The sequence below is a fragment of the Camellia sinensis genome, chromosome 2 (genome assembly GCF_055761805.1).
Source record: "Camellia sinensis isolate YWXY chromosome 2, ASM5576180v1, whole genome shotgun sequence".
Taxonomy (NCBI): Eukaryota; Viridiplantae; Streptophyta; class Magnoliopsida; order Ericales; family Theaceae; genus Camellia; species Camellia sinensis.
In genome coordinates, this window is record NC_138962.1 from 52,209,191 (window position 1) to 52,231,635 (window position 22,445).

Here is a 22,445-nt window from a genome sequence, read left to right on the forward strand (position 1 = left end):
AAAGGGAAAGTTTGCCCTAATTTGATCAAATTATTTTTTGTATAAATAATTGAAATTGTCATTGAAAATATAAAATTGGATGATCCTTGATATAAATGGTGGAATTGAATGTGTATTATTTCACACCTTTGAAAGTTTTGAATAAACTATCTGTTTGAGATTGAATATCTGTCTAGAGATAACTGTATTGGGCTATCGGTGAAAGATAGTTTTGATTGTTGTAGAAATTACATGTGGATTAGATGAATTGGAACTAATCCTTTGATGTTTGTCATTGAATATGACCATACTTAAATACATTGCACATGTATAGATAGTTGTTTAGGAGAAGAGAGTGGATGGACTCCATGATAATTAAGTTGGCCGAAGTGTCTTGGGTGAAAGTCCCGAAATTATACATGGGTGCCTAGCCTGCGGACAAAATATCTGTAAAATGGCAGTTGTAGTGCTTGTATAGCCTACGTTTACATGGGTCCCGTTTAACGGCTACCCGTAGACGAAATTTTCGTGAAATGAAAGCTTGGAGTGCTCATACATATGTGTTATTTAATTTGAAAGTTATTGAATTGTAATCTCATTTGGATTGTTAAGGAAACTATGAAATTGATTTACGAATTGGGATAACTTAACGAATCGGAAATGGATTGGAAATGAATTGGAGGAAACCGGATTGTAATTTGAGATTTGATATCTTTTGAGAATGATAATCTTGGATGCTTTATCATAAGCATTGTTTACACTCCTTGTACTTATATTTTTGCTAAATTTCATATATTGTACTAGATAATTTCTACTGAGTTGTGGCTCACCCTATTTTGGAATGACATTTTCAGGTAATGATGGTATGCCTCCACCAAGGCAGTAGCATTGAAGGGACCTTTGAGAAGCTAAAGCTTCATGTTTTGTTTATTTTGTATAGCCTAGGGCTTAAGATGTAATGAGCGAAGCTCATGTTTGTTATAACCAAGTTAAGGCTTGGAAAGGTGTAAGCCATTAGGGCATTTATTTCTATTAAAATCTTTACTATCATTGACTTCATGTAATGAAAGAAATTATTTACTCAGATTGGTGTAGTTATTAATTATGCTTGGTTAATGTTTAAGTATTAATTTGGGGGCATTACAATTTGGTATCAGAGCGTATCGGGTTTGAATACTTTGGGTATGTGGGCAGTGGTTAGTACCACAATGGGTTTGTCTCACTTGCCAGAGACTTAAGTACAGATAATATGTGCTTATATGAAAACATGCTTATGTGATTATTTGGGTTTGGGATTGAATTTCTTGGATGTTGATTGGGTCTACGGGTTTTTAGGAGTCCTGTTAGAAAGGCACTTGATCACTGCTATTTCTAATTGGAACTATAGCAACGCCGTGGGATAGTCATTTTGCATAATAGTCTCGAGATGGGCCGTCGCCTCCACAAGGCACCCATAGTCTTTAATCATGGACCCAGCTACTCGGAACATGAGTCCGGTCCTCAACCTCTTCTCAAATTCTAAACACCGGCGCTCCTCTGTCACCACAAGCTCAGTTGTGAACCTAGACAAGCTAGTAAAGGTGGCTTCGAATTCTGCCACAGGTATGTTCAACTGCACTAGCTTACAGAATTGGTCTCTCAACTTCTCCCTAACAGTAGCGGGTAAGTACTTGTCCTGGAAGGCATCAACAAAGGCCTCCAAAGTCCCTCTAATATGCCCCCGTGCATACTTCCACCATTAACCTGTGTCTCCCTTCAGCTGGAAGGACGCCAAGGTCACTTTCAAACCTCCATCGTCCATGCCAAGCATCTCAAATGTTTTCATCATCTGTTCAAGCCACTCGTCTGCTTTCAGTGGCTCCTTGGGATCACCTAAAAACTTGTTCGGATTCGACCGGAAGAACTCCATTTTCAGAAAAGAAGGCCCTGCCTCAGCTGTTTGGGCCTGGACTTGATTCTCAACCCTGAGAATGTCCATGGATTCCCTCGACGCTTCGGCCATTTCGCGGGCTAAGGCCCGTATAGCCTGTTGACCTATTGGCTCGACCACGTTGGCCTGACCAACTCCCTCTTCCTGCACCGGAATGTCATCCGGTATAGGCACCTCATGCCTCCTAGGCCTACCATGCCCGCCACCACGACCACGTCTTGACATCCTAATAAAGGTAACAAGGATAATTAGCACATTTACAATGTGCCGAATTCACTCGTGTCCTAATACATTGGACAACAGTAATTCACTCCACATAAGCACATAACCACGCAAACATATACGAATTTCATCTCTAGGAGGAAATGATAAGGGGCTCTAGGAGGAGTCAGGATAGTCAGGGAGATGGTAAGAGGCAGAGGGGTTCTAACCCTCAGCAGTCCCAAGGGGTTCAATCGAGGTCTACCTTTCTAGTACCTAACTCAAGTTCTAGGAGAGGTGGTCAAGGAGACATGACTTGTTTCAAATGTGGTCAGTTGGGTCACAAGTCTCCAGCTTGCCCACAGTGAGGAGGAGGGCAGCGAGTAGCATCATCTTCGCCTCGATCTCAGGGCCAGAGTCCGGGTAGAGGTCAGCCGCCCACTTGTTATCTGTGTGGTCAAGCAAGGCACCTGAAGAGGTCATGCCCACAGTTGGGTGGCACATCTAATGCGTCTGGTTTGAGATAGACACAGAGTCACTATCCAGCACAATCAGCACAGGCCTCGAGGGCCAATTAGGTAGCTTCTTCAGCTCAGTCAGTGCAGCAGACTTATGCTCCGAGGGGTGAACAGGTAGATCAGAGACCAATAAAGCGTGTGTACGCAGTTACAGCGCCAGATCTTGTGCCTACTCATTTAGTAGTGAGAGGTACCTTTTTGATTTGTAATTCAGTTGCTAGTGTATTTATTGATATGGGTGTATCCCATTGATTTATTTCATCTACATTTGTATCGGTTTTGGGGTTAGAGTTGGCACAGTTAGCATCTCCCATTTGTGTAAAGTCACCTATTGGTGGTGAGGTTTCCTTGAAACAGGGGTGTCGGGATTGTGACATAGAGGTTGTTGGTCGTCTACTTCCATTTTCATTTGTTTTGCTTGACATGACTAGTTTTGATGTTATTCTAGGTATGGACTAGTTATCATCATACCGAGCTATTATAGACTGTTACCGCCAGAGGGTTTCTATATGTGCCTTGAGCAGGGATTGCTTTTACTTTTTGGGAGATCGGGTGGATAGAGTCTTATCACTGGTATATAATCTGCGTGGGTGGAGTGAACTTAGTTGTCTGCTTGCTAGCCTTCAGAGTAGTGAGTGTGATGAAGTCCGGGTTGAGTTCCCAAGGGTAGTTTGTGAATACCCTGATGTCTTTCCTGAGGATCATACTAGTTTACCACCTCACTAGGAGATTGAGTTCTCTATTGACTTAGTGCTTGGCACGGCATCGATTTCTATGGCATCATATCAGTTTACACCTGCTGAGTTGAGTGAGTTGAAGGTTCAACTCCAGGAGTTGTTAGATAAGGGTTTTATACGCCCTAGTACTTCACATTAGGATACATCGGCTCTCTTTGCTAAAAAGAAAGATGGAGAATTGCGACTTTGTATCGATTATCGAAAGTTGAACCGGGTTGCTGTTAAAAATAAGTACCCAATGCCTCGTATAGATGATCTGTTTGATCAGTTGAAGGGGTCTTGTTGTTTCTCCAAGATAGACATGAGGTCGAGTTACCATCAATTGAGGGTAAGGGATGAGGATATCCCGAAGACGGCATTCCGTACACGGTATGGCCATTATGAGTTTTTAGCAATGCCTTTTGGGCTAACCAATGCTCCAGCTGTATTTATGGACTTAATGAACCGAATCTTTCGTGAGTTCCTAGATCGATTTGTGGTCGTCTTTGTGGATGACATTCTGATTTACTCACCCTTTAAGGAGGAGCACGAGGAACACTTACGAGTGGTGCTTAAGTTACTTAAAGCCCATAAGTTGTATGCTAAATTTGGAAAGTGTGAGTTTTGGTTGAAAGAGGTTAAGTTCTTAGGCCACGTGGTATCTAGGGAAGGGGTGACTGTAGATTCATCCAAGATAGATGCAATTCAAGATTAGGCACAGCCTAAGAATGCCTTTGAGATCCGTAGTTTTCTGGGATTGGCCGGGTATTATCAGAGATTTGTGAAAGATTCCTCTAAGCTAGCTTTTCCTTGACTAGACCAACGAGAAAGGGAGTTAAGTTTGTGTGGAACGAGACTTGTGAAAAGTCATTCCAAAAGCTTAAGGTTAGACTTACCAATGCTCTAATATTAATTATTCTGGAGAGAGGTTTGGGTTATTCAGTTTATTGTGATGCTTCACAAGAAGGTTTGGGTTGTGTGTTGATACAAGAAGGGAAGGTAGTAGCCTATGGCTCGCGGCAGTTGAAAACTCATGAAAGGAATTACCCTACTCACGACTTAAAGCTAGCGACAGTGATATTTGCCTTGAAGATTTGGAGGCACTATCTATATTGTGAGAGATTCGAGGTGTTCTTTGATCACAAGAGTCTGAAATATTTGTTTATACAAAAAGATTTGAATTTGAGACAAAGGAGATGGATGGAGTTCATAGAGGACTATGACTTCGAGTTGCATTATCATCCCGGGAAGGCCAATGTTGTGGCCGACGCTTTAAGTAGGAAGTCTATTAGTAGCGTGGCCTGTATTGCCATCAGAGAATGGAAAATGTTAGGTACTCTTGGGGAGTTTAACTTGCACCTTGGTGAGTCCGTTGAATCTATGGACTTGTTTTCTGTGGTTGCACAACCTACACTTGTGAATCGAGTGTTAGAAGCGCAAAGGGATGACCATGAGGTAGAAACCCTCCAGGAGAAGATTTCTAGTGGAAAAGTAGAATGGGGCTTGAGTGTGTATTCTGACTTGAGTGTTAGATATCATGATCGTCTGTTTGTACCGGAGCCTTGGCGAGAGGAAGTACTTCGACAGTTTCATCATTCACGCCTTGCAGTACATCCGGGAGGCACAAAGATGTATCACGACCTTAGTCGCCAGTTTTGGTGGAGAGGTATGAAGAAGGATGTGGCAGTGTTTGTATTGAAATGCCTTACTTGTCAGCAAGTGAAGGCTGAGCATCAGAGGCCAGCGAGTTTGTTACAACAATTGCCTATAGCCGAGTGGAAGTGGGAGCATGTCACGATGGATTTTGTTGTGGGCCTTTCCGAGGACTCAATGGGTAGTGATACCATTTGGGTGGTAGTTGACCAGTTGACCAAGTCATCGCATTTTATATCTATGCGCGTGAGTGATTCGGTAAACCATCTTGCCGACTTGTACATCAAGGACATAGTAAGGTTGCACGGGGTACCTGTGACGATAGTTTCGGATAGAGATCCGCTTTTTACGGCTCGATTATGGCAGAGCTTGCAGAGTGCCACGGGCACTAGATTGACCTTTAGTACCACGTATCATCCTCAAACTGATAGGCAGTCTGAGCGTACTATTCAGATCCTTAAAGATATGCTTCGAGGTTGTGTGCTTGATTTTAAGGGGTCGTGGGAGAGACACCTGCCCTTAGTGGAGTTCGCCTACAATAACAGTTTTCCAATAAAGTATTGGTATGGCATCGTTTGAAGCCTTGTATGGCCGACCTTGTAGATCTCCGGTGTGTTGGGCCGAGGTGGGTGATGCACTTTCGTTGGGCCCAGAGTTAGTTCGGGAAACGACAGAGAAGGTGGCATTTATTCGTAAGCGGTTGGTTACGGCCCAGAGTCGCCAAAAGAGCTACACAGACCATAGGAGGAGACCCTTGTCTTTTGAGGTGAGTGATCATGTGTTCTTGAAATATCTCCTAGGCGGGGTTTGATGAGATTTGGGAAGAGTGGGAAGTTGTCCCCTCGGTTTATTGGCCCTTTTGAGATCCTTAAGCAAATAGGAGAGGTCACTTATCGGTTGGCGTTGCTGCCACAACTTTCCTGAGTTCACGACATGTTTCATATTAGTATGATTCGGAAGTATGAGCCGGATCCATCGCATGTATTGGATTGGACCGACTTGGAGGTAGATGAGGATGCCTCATATGAGGAGAGACCGGTGAGAGTCTTAGATAGACGGGACCAAGTCTTGCGAGGCAAGACAATTCCCTTAGTAAAGGTATTATGGAGACACCACGAGGCTGAGGAAGCAACCTGGGAGCGTGAATTGGAAGTCCGTGAAAAATATCCGGACTTATTTGTTGATGCTTAGTTTTATCTTCAGGCTTTCAATATGTAAATGAAATGTAAATACATTGCATATGTTATGAGCATTTTGGAAACATAAGTTTTTATGTAAGCATTGTACATGTATTGAGAATGCGAAATATTGTTAATGTTATGTTACTTGGAAAACATTGTATATGCTATATGAAATTTTGAGAACTTGGGCCCTGGTTTTAACATTGTATATGTTTTGGAAAATTGTAATTTTTTTTTTTTTTTTTTTGTGGGACTTGTGCATCGAGTCAATGAGGATGGGTGACCGGAGAATGGGTCATGGTATTGAATGTGTGAAAGTAACATTATTGTGGATGGTTTAATTTTGATGTTGAACTTAATTTGTAATTTCGGGGACGAAATTTTTTAAGTGGGAGAGGTTATAGCAATTCCGGTTTTGAACCACTACTTATTGTATTTTGGACTCGGGTTAGTATGGTTTTGAGTAGTTATTCGTATCTTTTTCCCTTGTCTCCCCTCTATTTTTGGTTATTAGGTTGTAATTGTGCATTTGGGACATGTTGGTTGCTTACTTTTCAAAACCTGCGTTGCCCAGATTTTGGCCTCTCTGCTCGAGCAAGCATTCCTGTGCTCGAGCGGACTTCTCAATTTCGTTCCTCCGCTCAAGCGGCCATTCTTGCGCTCGAGCGGGAATCGTCAAGTGTCAGTATTTCTTTTTGCAAGTTTGAAATACTGGAAATGTGCATCGGACACTCGAGCGGCCAGTCCTACAGTCGAGCGAGGACCATCGTCTGCAGAACTTCTGGAAGTGTGCATTCCACGCTTGAGCGACGCTTTTCACGCTTGAGCTGAACCTTGTATCTGACGCTCAAGCAGGGCTTTCCACACTCGAGCGGACTACGTGTATTTCAGTCCGAGGAGATGACATTTTGAATCACCTTTTCTTTTCTCTCCCTCTCTAAGACTTTCCAAAAACTAGTTCTTGAGCCTCTCTCTCTACAATTCACCTTCTCTCTAAGATTTCATCTAGATTCGCCAATCTACTCACCTTAGTGCCTTTGAGAAAAAGGTAGAATGCATCAAGATCTTCCTTAAAAGTGGGTTTCGTCATTCTTGGAGTCTCACTCTTGCTTGGCTCAACTTCTTCCTTTGAGGAAGGGATTTTTCTACACCTTCATATGTTATTTAACTTGGATATTGGTCATTTGTGTAACAATGGTGTTATTTGGGTTAGTTTGGAACAAACATAGGGTTTGGGTATAAAGGAAAAGAAGGGCTTTTGGTGAATAAGATAAAAATGATTGTGGGGTTTGAAAATGACGTTGTGATGTATTTAATTTGATGATTTTGGCACTTGGTTAATGTTTAAGAAAAAGGGAAAAGTTTGCCCTAATTCGATCAAATTATTATTTGTATAAATAATTGAAATTGTCATTGAAAATATAAAATTGGATGATCCTTGATATAAATGGTAGAATTGAATGTGTACTATTTCACACCTTTGAAAGTTTTAAATAAACTATCTGTTTGAGATTGAATATCTATCTAGAGATAACTGTATTGGGCTATCGGTGGAAGATAGTTTTGATTGTTATAGAAATTGCATGTGGACTAGGTAAATTGGAACTAATCCTTTGATGTTTGTCATTGAATATGACCGTACTTAAATACATTGCACATGTATGGATAGTTGTTTGGGAGGAAAGAGGGGATGGACTCCATAATAATTATAGCGATCCCGGTTTTACCCTTGTTGTGTGGTGATCCGGACATGTGTCCGTGGATGATAGTAGTTGATTATTACCTGGTGTACATCCTTTCTTACTTTGTATTTGAGTTATAAGATGTGTTGGGCAGATTTGTTACAGGTTAGTTGAGGTTAGAAACCAAAACTAGTTGCCCAGATTTTGACCTGTCCGCTCGAGCGGGGGTTTTGGCGCTCGAGCGGGAGTTTCACCCATCCAGTATTTCCTGTGCAGTGTTCGACGCTCGAGCGTGGGATTGGCCGCTCGAGCGGGATTGTGTGAGTGCCGCTCGAGCGGGGAGTTGGAAGCTCGAGCGGGAGACCTGTCTGCAAAAGTTCTGGGAGTGTGTATTCGCCGCTCGAGCGGGATTGTTGACGCTCGAGCGGGAGTCTGTGAGTGACGCTCGAGCGGGGCGTTGGACGCTCGAGCGGGGAGACTGGGTTTAAGTTCCGAGTTTTGACTTTTCAAATCACTTTTTCACTTTCTCTTCTCTCTCCTACTTTTCCAAAAACACCATTGTTGAGCCTGTCACTCTAGAACTCTACCTTATCTCTAGGTTTTGATCTAGTATGAGTGATTTGTTCATCTTTGGCCTTTACAAAAAAGTTGTTGATCGTCGAGGGCTACTTTTTAATCTGAAAATTTCGGGATTTGGAGCACGTTGGGTTTTGTCATCTTCTCCCTTGGGGCTCCGGATTTGAGGTAGGGATATCCTACTCCTTTCTATGAGCTTTGTCTTTAAATTTTAGTATTTTGAGATGTTGGGGTTGGTTTGGTAATTTGGTGTAAATTTACAAAGTTGGGGTTTTAGCTATATAAAAGCCTAGATGCATGTTTGGCATGGAAAAGTAGAATTAATGTTAAAACATTAATGAAAATGGAACCTAAGGGTTGTAATGTTAATTAAGGAAAATGCCCTAATTACATTGATCGATTAATTTGTGTAATTAATTGTTGGAAACGAGGAATTGAATTGAGAATGTGGAAATTGAAAAGGGAAGGGGTTAAAGGGTGTAGTTGGATTATTTATCGCTCACCTAATTGAAATGTTGATTATATATCCATTGTTGCATTTATTTTCTGTATAGAAATAACTGCTGTGGGCTATCGGTGGAGGATAGTCGTGATTGTTGTAGACAATGCATGATGATTAGACAAACTGAAACTAATCACTGGAATGTGTCATTGAGATTGACGATTGAAAGAATACATCAAATTTATGTATTGTGTGGTGATGTGTATAATTGTTGTTTATATGCATTGTGTTGTGTTGGAGGAGATAGGGGATGTACTCCACGGTTTAGGGGAAGATAGGGGATGGACCTCTAAACCAGATGTTGTTGGGAGGAGATAGGGGATGGACTCCGTAGATAGAGCTCATATGCTTATCTAGTGATGTATTGACAGAGCTCATATGCTTGTCATTGGAAGTGTGATAGTGCTCATATGCATATCTGTGGAAGTGATGATATAGCTTGTATGCTTATCTATTGGTGTGTGATATAGCTAGTATGCTTATCTGTTATGAAATGGGAAGTATTTGATATAAGTTATTGTCTCATATGAGTTGTTTGGCCAGGTTCTGAGCCACGGTTATAAATTGAGAATTGAAAGGAAATGTAATTGGACTGTAATATGGACTTGTGTGTCATGAAACCGTAAAGTGTGATAAGAGAAAGTATCAGTGTTCGCCATCTATCAACTACTAATCTTTTAGTCATTGTTCATATTTGGTTTAGTGTATTTTTACTGGGCTGTGGCTCACCCTATATGGGAATATCATTTTCAGGTACAGGTAGCATGCCACCTCCAAGGACATAGCTTGGGAGGCTAGAGGCGGACACACTTTTGTCGTTTTATTTTTGATGTATTACATGTAAATTCAAGCCAAGGGCTTAATGTGTAAATGAGTTAGTACTCTTTCGTGGTAACCAAGTGTTAACTTGGAAAGCTGTAAGCCCTTAGGGCATTTGCTTTTGTTGTTAACATGTAATACTTTTTGTAATAGAACTCTGATGAATAGAAAAATGTGGGATTTTTATATATCAATGTTTGTCTATATTGATGGGTTTATTGTTGTTATTTTGAGGGCGTTACAATAATTAAGTTGGCCGGAGTGTCTTGGGTAAAAGCCCCGAAATTATACATGGGTGCCTAGCCTGCGGACGAAATATCCGTAAAATGGCAATTGTAGTGCTTGTATAGTCTACGTTTACATGGGTCCCATTTGACGGCTGCCCGTAGATGAAATTTTCGTGAAATGAAAGTTTGGAGTGCTCATGCATATGTGTTATATAATTTGAAAGTTATCGAGTTGTAATCTCATTTGGATTGTTAAAGAAACTATGAAATTGATATATGAATTGGGATAAGTAAACGAATCGAAAATGGATTGGAAATGAATTGGAGGAAACTGGATTGTAATTTGAGGTTTGATATCTTTTGAGAATGATAATCTTGGATGTTTTATCATAAGCATTGCTTACATTCCTTGTACTTATATTTTTGCTAAATTTCATATATCGTGCTAGATGACTTCTACTAAGCTATGGCTCACCCTATTTGGGAATGACATTTTGAAGTAACGATGGTATGCCTCCACCAAGGTAGTAGCATTGAAGGGACCTTTAAGAAGCTAAAGCTTCATGTTTTGTTTATTTTGTATAGCCTAAGGCTTAAGATGAAATGAGCGAAACTCATTTTTGTTGTAATCAAGTAAAGGCTTGGAAAAGTATAAGTCAGTAAGGCATTTATTTCTGTGAAAATCTTTTGTATCATTGACTTCATGTAATGAAAGGGATTATTTACTCAAATTGGTGTGATTATTAATTATGCTTGGTTAATGTTTAAGTATTAATTTGGGGGCGTTACAGTCTCATGGGGTTTGTTTTGAGTCTTATTTTGATAATCAAACCATTTATTTTTAAAAAAATATTGAATAGAACATATTTGTAAAAAATCAAGTTGATTGGATATTGATAATTCTTTTATTTAATTATATTTGTAATCATATTTACAATTCATTTTTTTATTTACAAATGTGATTTGATAAAGTTGCTATTGATATCCAATGAATTTAATTTTTTATAGATATGTTCTACTCTATTTTATTTTTTTTAAATGAATAATTAAAATTATCAAAATAATACTCAAAACGGACCCCACAGGGCATACAAAAATAACTGTTGTGCCCATTGCACAATAGTGACCCCATATCCGATTTGTTTGTATAAAAACTTTTAACCTACTTCACCAAATTTTAGAAAAATAATACTATGATGACTATATTTTTCTATTATATTTTGCTTACCAAACTTTTAACCCACTTCACCAAACTCTTTCATTTAACAAAGATGAGTGATTGAATTCATTAAACCAATATATATATATATATATATATATGAGTAGTGTTACACTTTATGAAATAAATATCATGAGAAGATTCATGAAACTAATCAAAGGGCGATTGCATAACGTAAAATAAAATATTACAAACTAATCAAAGGATGATTGGATAACATACAATAAAACATTACAAACTAATGTAAGGGTGAAGAATCTTTATGAAATTTTTCATGATATTTGTGGACAATATTGGAAACACATCTCATACTCAATCAGGAGTGAATATAAGCAGTCAAAGTTCAACACTAGCTTCAAAATTTGTTGACTTCAATATAGATGCAGATCAAAATTAGTTTTGCACTAGTAATTTTATGACTATTATTTGTAAACTTTTGATAGTTTGGTTTCATTTGGCTTAGATACATTTTCTAGGTTTTTTTGGCTTCATTTGTAAACATTGGTTGGACTTGAACATTTATGGGGGTTATTTGTTTAATTGAATTGAATTGTTGTGGTTCATTATGTAAATGAAGCAGGTTTTGATTAATTGAGTCAAAGTTCAATTGGATAGATGTGGTCATGTTTGCCAATTGTGGCTTGTTGTGTAAATGAAGCAGGTTTTGATTAATTATGACATGAATCTCATTTGGATAGATGTGGTCTTGCTTGCCAATTGTGGCTCATGTAGATCTAAGATTTTTGCACAAGTTTTACATGGCTTTTCTATGATTTTAACGGATTGAAAAAATAAAAATGAGAAAAAGTGAAACCTAACATTATTGTATATATATAGTGATAAAGAAATTGTGAGGTAATACCATGATCATAATTACAAAAAATTAAAAAAAAAAATTTTGATTTATAACAAAACACCACATAAGGTATAACTAAAAGGGCCCTAGGCTTCTTTTCAGTCCAAGATTGGACTGGAATGTGTTGTTGAACCCATAGGGGCTCACCACAGGTTCTGTTTCGATAATCCGAACCATTCAATGTGGAGAATTCGTCGATTATTTTATTCGTGTAAGAAATCACAATGATCGGATATCAATAGCTACTTGATCAAATCAGATTTCTGTCAATGGTAAATTTAATTTTCAAACTAAATTATTGACCAAAATCTGATCCGATCAAGTAACTATCGATATCCGATCAACGTGATTTTTTACAGAGATAAAGTATTCGACGAGCTCTACACATTGAATTGTTCGGATTATCAAAACAGGACCCATGATTGGCCCCACGGGTCCAACAACACCGTCCAATCCAAAAAGTGGGCTGGAGACAAGCCTGACCCTAACTAAAATAATGTCATAATCAACAACATTATAATGAGTTATCGCTAACACCACAATTTGTATAACCAAATCATAATTAAGTCATAACTAATAAGACAATCAATAATAACTAAAGATTATAAATGTCATAATTAAGGCATATGGTACACACTCAAAAAGCGGGGTGTATGATAAAATTTCTCAAAAAAAATATAATCATCCAATTATTCTGAATTTTGAACACCCTTATTGTAACAGGGTCCACTCGACTCCAAAAAAATACTTGATTAAGTTGCGTTTTTTTTTTATATATTGATTTTTGATATATTGAAATGTGTTTAAAATGTTTTTTGATTGAGGTCATCTGTTTAAAATGTTCGTTCGTCTTTTTATTTTACTATTGAGACATTATCGCGATTACTCGAAGTGTCTACTTTTATATTAAAAAAAAAATAGATAAATGAGAAGGACTTAAACGTTGGGCGTTTAGTCAAATGAAAGAGAAAATCTTACAACTTAAATGACATACAAAATATACTAAACATTTTGTTTTATTTTTATTTATTTGAATTGCACATAAATTGTGTGTGCCAACTACTAGTTTATATTGTGAGAACATATGTTTTGAGTATGATTATAGCATCTACCTTTTGTGAATAATTTTTTTTTTTTTTTGGGTTAGATAATGTTTATTTGTATTGATTAGTATCTACCAAATTGAGACAATTAAAAAAAAAGTGACCCTTGTAACCAAAAGGTAATGAGTTTTTAATTTTATCAATTTAAATTTAAATTTTATTTATTTATTTTTCAATTTAAATCATTCGTCTATTTTCATTAAATAAAATTGATAAAAAATAATATTTTAGTCATTAAACTCATAAAATGTCTAAAATACACTTTTTATTGAGTTTAATGATTAAAATATATATTTTTCCACCGATTTTACTTAATGGAAATAAAAAAAATGATTTAAATTGAAAACAAATCAAAACTTTAGAATTTAAATTGATAAAATAAAAAATAAAAAAATTATTTTGTTACAAGATTGAAACTTGCGATTTTTTTTAAAATAATTTTTCCTAATTTATTTTTTATTTGTCATGCCATTATGGATATAATTATGAAGAAGAAAAAATCTATTTTACAATATATATTATTGTACTTTCTTTTTATAATTTGTAAAAATTAGCTCTGTATGGCTTAGTTTTGAAATTAGTAATGAATTGTATTTTGAAAGATAAATTGTCGAAAAAAGTTTTAAAAGTTAAAAATTTGCTTGGTTATGAATTTTAAAAATAGTTTTGAGATAATTTGTAATTATTTTTTATTTTTTATTTTTTTGTAGTTAAATAGATAGGTGTGAGAAAAAATTGATTTTAGAATGTGAGAGAATGAGTAATGAGAGAGGATAGAGCAAAAACGATTGATTGATTTATTAATAATAAAAAAAAAGATAAGGAGAGAGTAGAGAGAAAATTGAATTTTGCCTTGTATTTTGAAAGTTTGTTAACCAAATAAAATTTTTATTTTTTTTATCCAAATCATGTTTTAACTATACCAATTAATACATACTGCTTTATTCATCCCGATTTAATGGAAAGATAAAATGAATGAAAAAGGAATAAATGAAATAATGATGATTCCAGTAAACATTTTGGTAAGCAATAATTAAATACAGTAAGCATTTTGGTAAGCAATAATTAAATACATTTACTGCTTCTTCATTCTGAATTGAAAACATACTTTTTAAGACCCAAATTTTTTTTCTTCTTTTTATGTCTTGGTCAATTTACGTGCATTTCAAGTGGATTTGGCAAATCTCGAGTAGATCTCATGGTGTGGCCCCAAAAAATTAATAACACCTAATAAAAGTTAAACCTAAAACTTAAAAAGAAGCACGCCCAGACCTTAAACTGCACCCACTAGGCCAACACCTTGATTACTATTTAAGCTCCAATGAGGATTACAATACTTGACAAGTAGTGCATTGGCAAAGACTAAACAGAAAATCATGGACAAGGCAAATTCGTCATTTTGTTTTGTTGCTTTCTTGCTCTGCATTGTTGCTTGCACTTGCTCTATAGACTCCCACACATGGGCCGAGCAGAACAAGCAACTGGTATGTGTAGTGTTACATAAATAGAAAAATTATTTAGAATGATACAGTAAGCTTAAAATTGTTCACTTTATAACAAAAAAATGTCATTGATCGATCATGAAAATTCTTGTCACTAATTGGTTCCAATTATATCTTATATATGACGACGATGCAGTCAGATACTTGGTGTGTTGCAAACCCTTTGGCGTCAAATATTCTGTTGCAAAATAACATAGACTTTTTCTGCACGAAACCAGGGGTTGATTGTAGTGTGATAAAGCCTGGAGGCCCATGTTTTTTGCCCAACACTGTGCGTGATCACGCATCAGTAGTCTTTAATCTCTACTATAAGACCGGCGCTCTCTGCCCATCGCGTATTGGCAACATCGTCTTTACTGATCCTTGTAAGTTGGTTATTAAAATCTTTATAACTCTGTCTTCAATGCATTCTCAATCATACGATGTGGTCGAAATCTTGAAACATGAGAATTTCGAAACTCAATTGTTCAACTGAGAATATATTGGGACAAAAAAACAATTATTTTTAAGTTAAAGAATCTCGTATCACAAACAAATTTCTCTCTCTATCTCATTCACCCGCTCACTTTCTTTGTGTTTAATGTTGATCTTGAAACATGGTAATTTTGAAACTCAATCATTCAACTAAGAGTGCATCGAGACAAGAAAACAATAATTTTTAACATAGAGAATTTCGTACCATAAACAAATTTCTCTCTCTATCTCACTCACTCATTCTTCACCCTTTATGTTTAATGTTGATGCAGCTCATGGATCATGCATATTCCCTAAATGATGGATTTTACAATGAAGCAAGGAAATTTTGGCCGCAGTGAATAAAATGCATCAAAAATTCGTCTAGAATTTTTTTTTCCCTTGTAGGGACTACCCAAGGAACTAACTGTATGATGCACTTTTTATATGATAGTATATGAAGTTTTTTTTTTGATCAGCATAGTATATGAAGTTTTTGCTGGTGGGAAATTTTTATTTACTCAAGTTCTTGTGATAATCATGTTTCAGTGAATTTAAAGTGAAAGTCAATGGTTGCAACAGAAAAGTTAGGTGATTTATAATCACACGGTTTTGTATTATTTGTCTCTTATTTGTCTTATCTTTTGTTACATGTCTCTTGTAAATCGTAATATTTAGACATACAACAAGAAGAGATACGTGACAAACGATGACAGTGAGTGAAACGAACAAACTGAACTCTAATTATGTATCTTTAAAGCAACATGTAATTTTGAACACCCTCCTCCCTCTCTTCCTCCATTCAATCTTGGAGAATTTTCTTAAAATAAGATAATGATAATTTTTGAGGGAATATTAAGAATAAAAACTTGAATATTTATTACAAAAGTTTTTAACGTAAACTTTTATGAGTGATCCTATCAGTTTTTTGTTTTTTGATAGTGTTTTTTGATATCATTATCAAGTACAGTGAATTGATGCAAAATTCAAAATTCAAGTGACCAGCCTCACAGTGTAATTTGTTGTGCAATTATGGTGAATTAAATGTGTATTGTATGTTTATGTAATAACATTTTGGAGATGGGTAGCACAACAACTACTGTTGTGTGGTCATATGAGCTCATTTCTGGATCCGTTGTGATGATTCAAACCATTCACATTTTAGAGTATATCGAGTAAAATATACCTGTAAAAAATTAAGTTGATTGGATATTATTAACTCATTCATCCACTCACATTTGTATTCAATTTTATACTTCAAATCACAATTTTTATTTATTTTTCTAAATACAAATGCAATTAGATGAAATTGTTAACAGTATCTGATCAAGTTGATTTTTTGCAAAGATATTTTACTCGATATATTCTAAAATGTGAACGGTTTCGATTATTGAAACGAGCTCTGAAATGGGCCCATGTCACAGCACAACAGTGGCTACTACAAATAAAAATAAAACTTATATTTAATTCTTTCAATATTTTGGTTGTTACAAATTTTATTACTAAAATAAATGTATTTAAATATTACAAATTAATTCATTATTTAGTCGGTTCGTGACCATTATTCATTTCAGTTACAAAATTATTATCAATTTTTATTATTTTAATTATTTAGTGATTAATATATATAATTGTTATGTATTATTTCCCATAAGTTTCTCACCTATATATATACACACTCATATATGAGTTCGAGAAGAAAGATACAGAGATTTTACATGTCAACCCAAGTGAAAGAGTGCGAATTTTTTAAGGAGCTGTCTTTGTATATTTTATGTACTTTTATGTGAACACTGGACGTGAAAGATTGCGAGCACTTGAATTATATCTTGAAATTAATGCTCCTCAATTTTACAGGTTAATTTTTTGGCTCCTTTTGGTTTATTTTTGGAATCATAATTCTAAAAGTAAAATTTGCAAATTACTTTTTAAAATTTATAATCAAACACACAATTCAAAATTACCCAAAATTCCATTCAAAGTTAATTTCAAAACTCATAACCAAACACACAATTTAACACTCAATTCAAAACTCTTTTGATGAATAATGTTGAAAATGGTTAATGATGTGATTATTAAATTATTTTTATAAAAAATCTAAAAATAATAATTTCCACATTTAAAAATATCTAAAACAAATATATATATATATATATATATATATGTCAAATAGCATGTTGCGATTGCAAAAAATAGAAAATAATAATAATTTGCATTATTCCGGTCAACCGGCCGGACATTCGAGAGGGCAATTGGGTAAACCTAATCCGCTCTTTTCAAAATTTAAAATTCAAAAATTCCTTTCAAAACTCATAACCAAACAAATTTTCTCTTTTCAAAACTCAATTCACAATTTCACTCAAATCACAACTCCAAAAAGATAATCACAATTTCAAAACTAAACCAAACACAACCTTTTTATATGTCATCAATCTCTTAATCATTTTATTGAACAAAATTATATTATTGAATAATATTTTTCTAACAGACTAATATCTCAATCAAACTAATGGTTGTCATGAATTAGGATAAATTACAAATACACCCTTTAAAATTTACTTACCATTATCTTCATCTTCTTCTTCAAATTAAACCATAATCCTAACCAAACCCTAACCCTAATTTTTATTTCTTTTGTAATAATATATATATATATATATATATATGTTTAATTTAAAGTATTATTGAATAAGAAATTGGGTTAAAAATTAAAAAATAGATTGAGCTAATTTCTATGTTAATAATAAATATGGTGTTTAGTATAATTCATGGTTTAGTTTGTTATATATGTGGTTAAGATAGGAAATTATGACATTCAAGTAATTTCCCCCCCTACTGTTAATAGAGTTAACTTTGCTTTTTAATCCTAAATCAAGAGGATTCTCTGTTTCTATTTAAATCATAAGAAGGTAAAGTATTCTGAAATGGAAGCAGAGTAGAGTAAATATTGTTCTTAAACTAATCAAGTAGTGTGTTTGGTTTACATACTACAAGGGTGGTTGATGTGCCTCATAGCAAGAGTTGTTGTGCCATCAATTGGGTCCGACCCAGATCCATTATCATGATTTAAATTGTTCATTTTTCCGAAATGGTTGAGTAAATCATTCATAATATTAGTAACCACATGATCCAATCATATTTTTTGTTTAAACAAAATGAATGTGATTTTGGAAATAAATTGGAATTTTTTAAAGTCAAATATAATCAAATCATGTGACTATCGATATTTGATCAATCTAATTTTTTACATTAATAATAAACTCAATGTGTCCTAAAAGATGAATAATTTGAACCATAATAATTGGTTTGGGATTGAGCCCACTTACTAGAGCATGGCTGGAGAGAGAGAAAAGATTAATTACACATATGTCATGACCCACTGAGTTGGTTACACAAAATCTCCATTTGGGGATGGCTAAAACATTAGAGGCTAGTGAAAGATTCCAGAAACTCCTAGAAGGTTTGAGAGAACGCAAGAACATTATATATAATTTTATATTTTTTAGATAGTTCTAAGGAGGGTGCCTATATAAAGTGGAGGATAGTTCTAAGAATGATGTCAAAGCCTCTATCTAAAATAAAAGATTCCAGAAACTCTCGGAAGGTTTGAGAAAACGCAAGAACGTTATATATAATTCTATATTTTTTAGATAGTTCTAAGAAGGGTGCCTATATAATGGGAAGGATAGTTCTGAAAAGGATGTGGAAGCCTCGATCTAGAATACTCCTTAAAAGCTAGAGTGTCTATGTAAAAGGAAGGCTTCATTTGGCCAAGCCATCCAAAGGTAGTGTAATATAAGGATATCCAATACAAGCTAAAGCATTCTTCAAATCAGATAATAAGACCCACCTGCATATAGAGAGATTTGAACTACTGGATTATTGAGAGTTCTGATCAATCGGGCTAACTTCGTTGGTTGTGTTCTATTTGTGTTATTAATATTTTTTTTAGTACATCGAAGACAGAGTATGAGAAATTATGTATAAAACCTATAAGTTTATATTTTGGCATCTTCCTTTCTTGACAAAACCAATTCTTTTTTATTTCTTGTGTTTTCTCTATCGCGTTTCCATGAGATGATGTTTAAGTGTCTGTCAACGTTTGAAAAACATAACACAGCATGCTTCATACTGATTTTGACTATATCTATTTAGGACTTTGTGGTGTGATTGGTCAAAAGAACTATCTTTCTTGATTTATGTTTTTCTTGGATGACTTAACATGCGACTGTGTGTTTTGTTTGGTTGTGAAGAGGATGGTTGACATTTACAGATAGTTGAACAAAAGAGGAGGCTGGTTGTTTCGTAAAACAATAAAGAAAGGCATGCCTCAGAACATGAAGAAAACAAGGTTTGCAAAAGTCAAAAATTGCAGCATGTCAACCATGCTTGATCACGCCCATGAACCACATCATTGCACCCACGAGAGGCCGTGGACAAGACGCGACTAGGGCCACGAAGGAAAACACTCTCAATACTTTTTCTCTGCAACCTGCGAAGGGGTCTCGTGCCTACAATCACCATCTCGCGCCCGCGAACAAGAGGGTCGTGCCTGTGAAGCTATTATGTCTATAAATAGCAAGCTCGGTCAGTTGTGTTTTTGGGGATCTATTGAGTCTTCATTTGGAGGGTGTCTTCGGAGAGTGTTGTAGTGAGGTTACATTGTATATTTCTCTCATATTTACTTGATGATTCATTCTCATTTGTTCTTTCATGAAAGCATCAAGTCTAAATTAAATCACCAATTAACCTGTGAGTGTTCTTGAGGAGTGAGTGTGTCGTGGATTCAACATTTCTTTGCAAAGGCAAATGTCCACGGTTGATGGTCAGACGTGTGCCTGGATTGGGTAGTGTAATAAATCTCTAGTACTACTCTTCTTTATAGTGGATTATTATTGTGGCTGAGGGCCCGTGATTTTTTAATCACATGTTGGTGGATTCCAATTGTAGTTTTTTCACGTAAAAAATCTTTGTGTCGTGTTTGTTATTTATTTTTACCCTTATTGTTAAGCTCGGTTGGTTTGAATCTATTAATGCAATAATCACAAGATCATGGTCCTATAATTTTTCCTATTGAATATATAATATACTCATACAAAAATTAAAATGCGGTTTTTTTTTGCGGTTTTTTTTTTTTAATATCCTCCAGTGGAAGAGGCTTTATTTCTCTGTAGCTGACTATTCAATTGGACAGATTTCATTTTTTTTTTTTAACTTTTAAATTATTTTATATGAATCCCTCTGAAGTTTTTACTTTTTAATGGATTGTTACATGGATGATATTAGTGAGAATGCTCGGTTTTGGGAAACGGATAGATTTCCCATTTGGTAAAATTGTGAAATATCTCAATTTCCAAACATTGTAGTTTTTCAGTTTTTGCCAAGCTATGCTGTTTGTATGTGTATTTGTGGGTGATTAGATTTATTTTCTTTTAGTTTTCAATCGGTTGGAAAATAAGAAATTGCAAATTTGATAATTTCATTATTTTCAAATTCAAAACCGATAATTTTTTTCAAAAGTAAGAAATTGGAAATTTTAAAATTTCTCTATTTTTTTAAACTTTGAAATTTGCAAATTGTTTAGAATTTTTCATTATTCATCAATGATAATTGAAAAATTTTAGAGTTTTAACATGAAATAGGGAATTTGAAATTTCTCAATTTGAAACTCTGAAATTTGCAAAATGTTTATACTTTTTTATTATTCGACAATGAGAATTGAGAAATTTGAGAGTTTTAAGAAGAAATTCAACTTGAAATTGAAAATTTTCATAGATTTGGTGAAACTTCTCAATTAAATTTGATAGTTTTGATATTTTTCAATTTTGCTCACATTTTTTTTTTCGGAGAAATTTCTCATTTTGTACGTGTTAGTGAGATGTCGGTGAGCAAAATAAAAATTTATTACTCCAATATAATAACAATACCAAGAAACACTCTCCTTGAGCAAACCAACAAAAACTCCCCCTTACCTTTGAACACACACAAAATATATATATATATATATATATATTAAAAAAAACCCCAAAAACACAAAAACAAAAAAGAAACGAATGTTGGCAAATATAATGTGAAAGAATAAGAGCACTCTCAGATTAAACATTAATTCATTGAAGCTCACAGTAGTCTGGACAACCCAAGGTTGTCATTCTCCAATTTAATCAGGTCCACAACCTCTTCACACCTTTAATTCAACACCATTGAACATATTATCTGGTTTCGTGACTGTGGGGACATATTTTTTGGATAGCAACACGTGGCCAAGGTGGCACCGAAGTGCCAGCCGAGGTGCCACGTGTCCTTGACTTGATGCCGAGGTCATCAGGCTAAGCCGAGGTAATCTGCTGAGAAACCGGAATTCGAGATGAGCGGATAAGTTACAAGAGTCCTAGAATGAGGGAGGACTTTAGCTTGGATAAGGATAAAGCTCTTAGGGAGTTTATTTTTATTTATTTGAGAGTCCTGGATAGACATTGAGCTAGAGTCCATTAAAGCTAGGCTTCTACAGGGATCAGGTCAGTGTTGGTTATAAAATTAAGGCACCCTCGAGGGACTAAGGTGCACTTTTTGTATTCTAAATAGTGAGTTAAGCACTTTTGCTATCTTTGAGAGATAACTGACTTGATCGTCGAAGTCCTCTTGGGTGGACGAACCACCACCGGAGTCTTTTTTTTTCTGTGACAGGTCGTTCAGGCGCAATCTATTCTGCCAGTGTTCTCCAGCTGAGTACCTATTTGGCAGTGTGGTCAGAAAACAACACACACAATTTGGCACCGTTTGTGGGAAAGAAAGGAGAATAGATGGCCAACGACGAACATAAAGAAAAGGTTGGGGACGACATCCCTACTGGAAGTGGTAAGTACATTGATCCTAACGTGGAAGAGGATAACTGTAATGAAGAAACTCAGGATCAGACTCCCGACGAGAAAGACGTCAACATATAGGGCGACATACTAAAGAAGTCAGACAATGGTGGGTATTGTAACAAGGACGACCTCTAGGTATGGAAGGATAGATGCCTACGGAGGGACGGCGAGATGAAGGGACTGGCAAACAAATTGCCAGACCTGCAATCGATCATCAATTTCATGATGCAAAACAACGTCATGCAGCCGCCATTCTCGTTACAAGACACACCGATTCCAGCGGCCAAGAACAATGCCCAGAAGCGAGGGCAGAAAATAGTCCCTACAGTCCCCCAGCACACCAAGACCAAGGAACACTCTCACCGACCTTCAAGGGAGGTCGGGCGAGGAGAGTCAAGAAGGGGAGATTCTCGGAGGATGCATCGTACCAAGGAAGCTGACCCCAAAGAACATCGGCATGTT

The 22,445-nt window shown here is 35.7% G+C and overlaps 1 protein-coding gene across 1 annotated transcript in view; it reads right to left on the reverse strand.

The window, feature by feature from the left end:
* The window catches only part of LOC114273455 (uncharacterized), a 91,976-nt gene extending 84,708 nt beyond the window's left edge, over positions 1-7,268 (reverse strand). The window contains exon 1 of the mRNA XM_082909442.1: positions 7,206-7,268. Within this exon, the coding sequence (XP_082765568.1) occupies positions 7,206-7,268 (63 nt within the window). The remainder of the gene's footprint in view (positions 1-7,205) is intronic.
* Between the last annotated feature and the right edge of the window lie 15,177 nt (positions 7,269-22,445).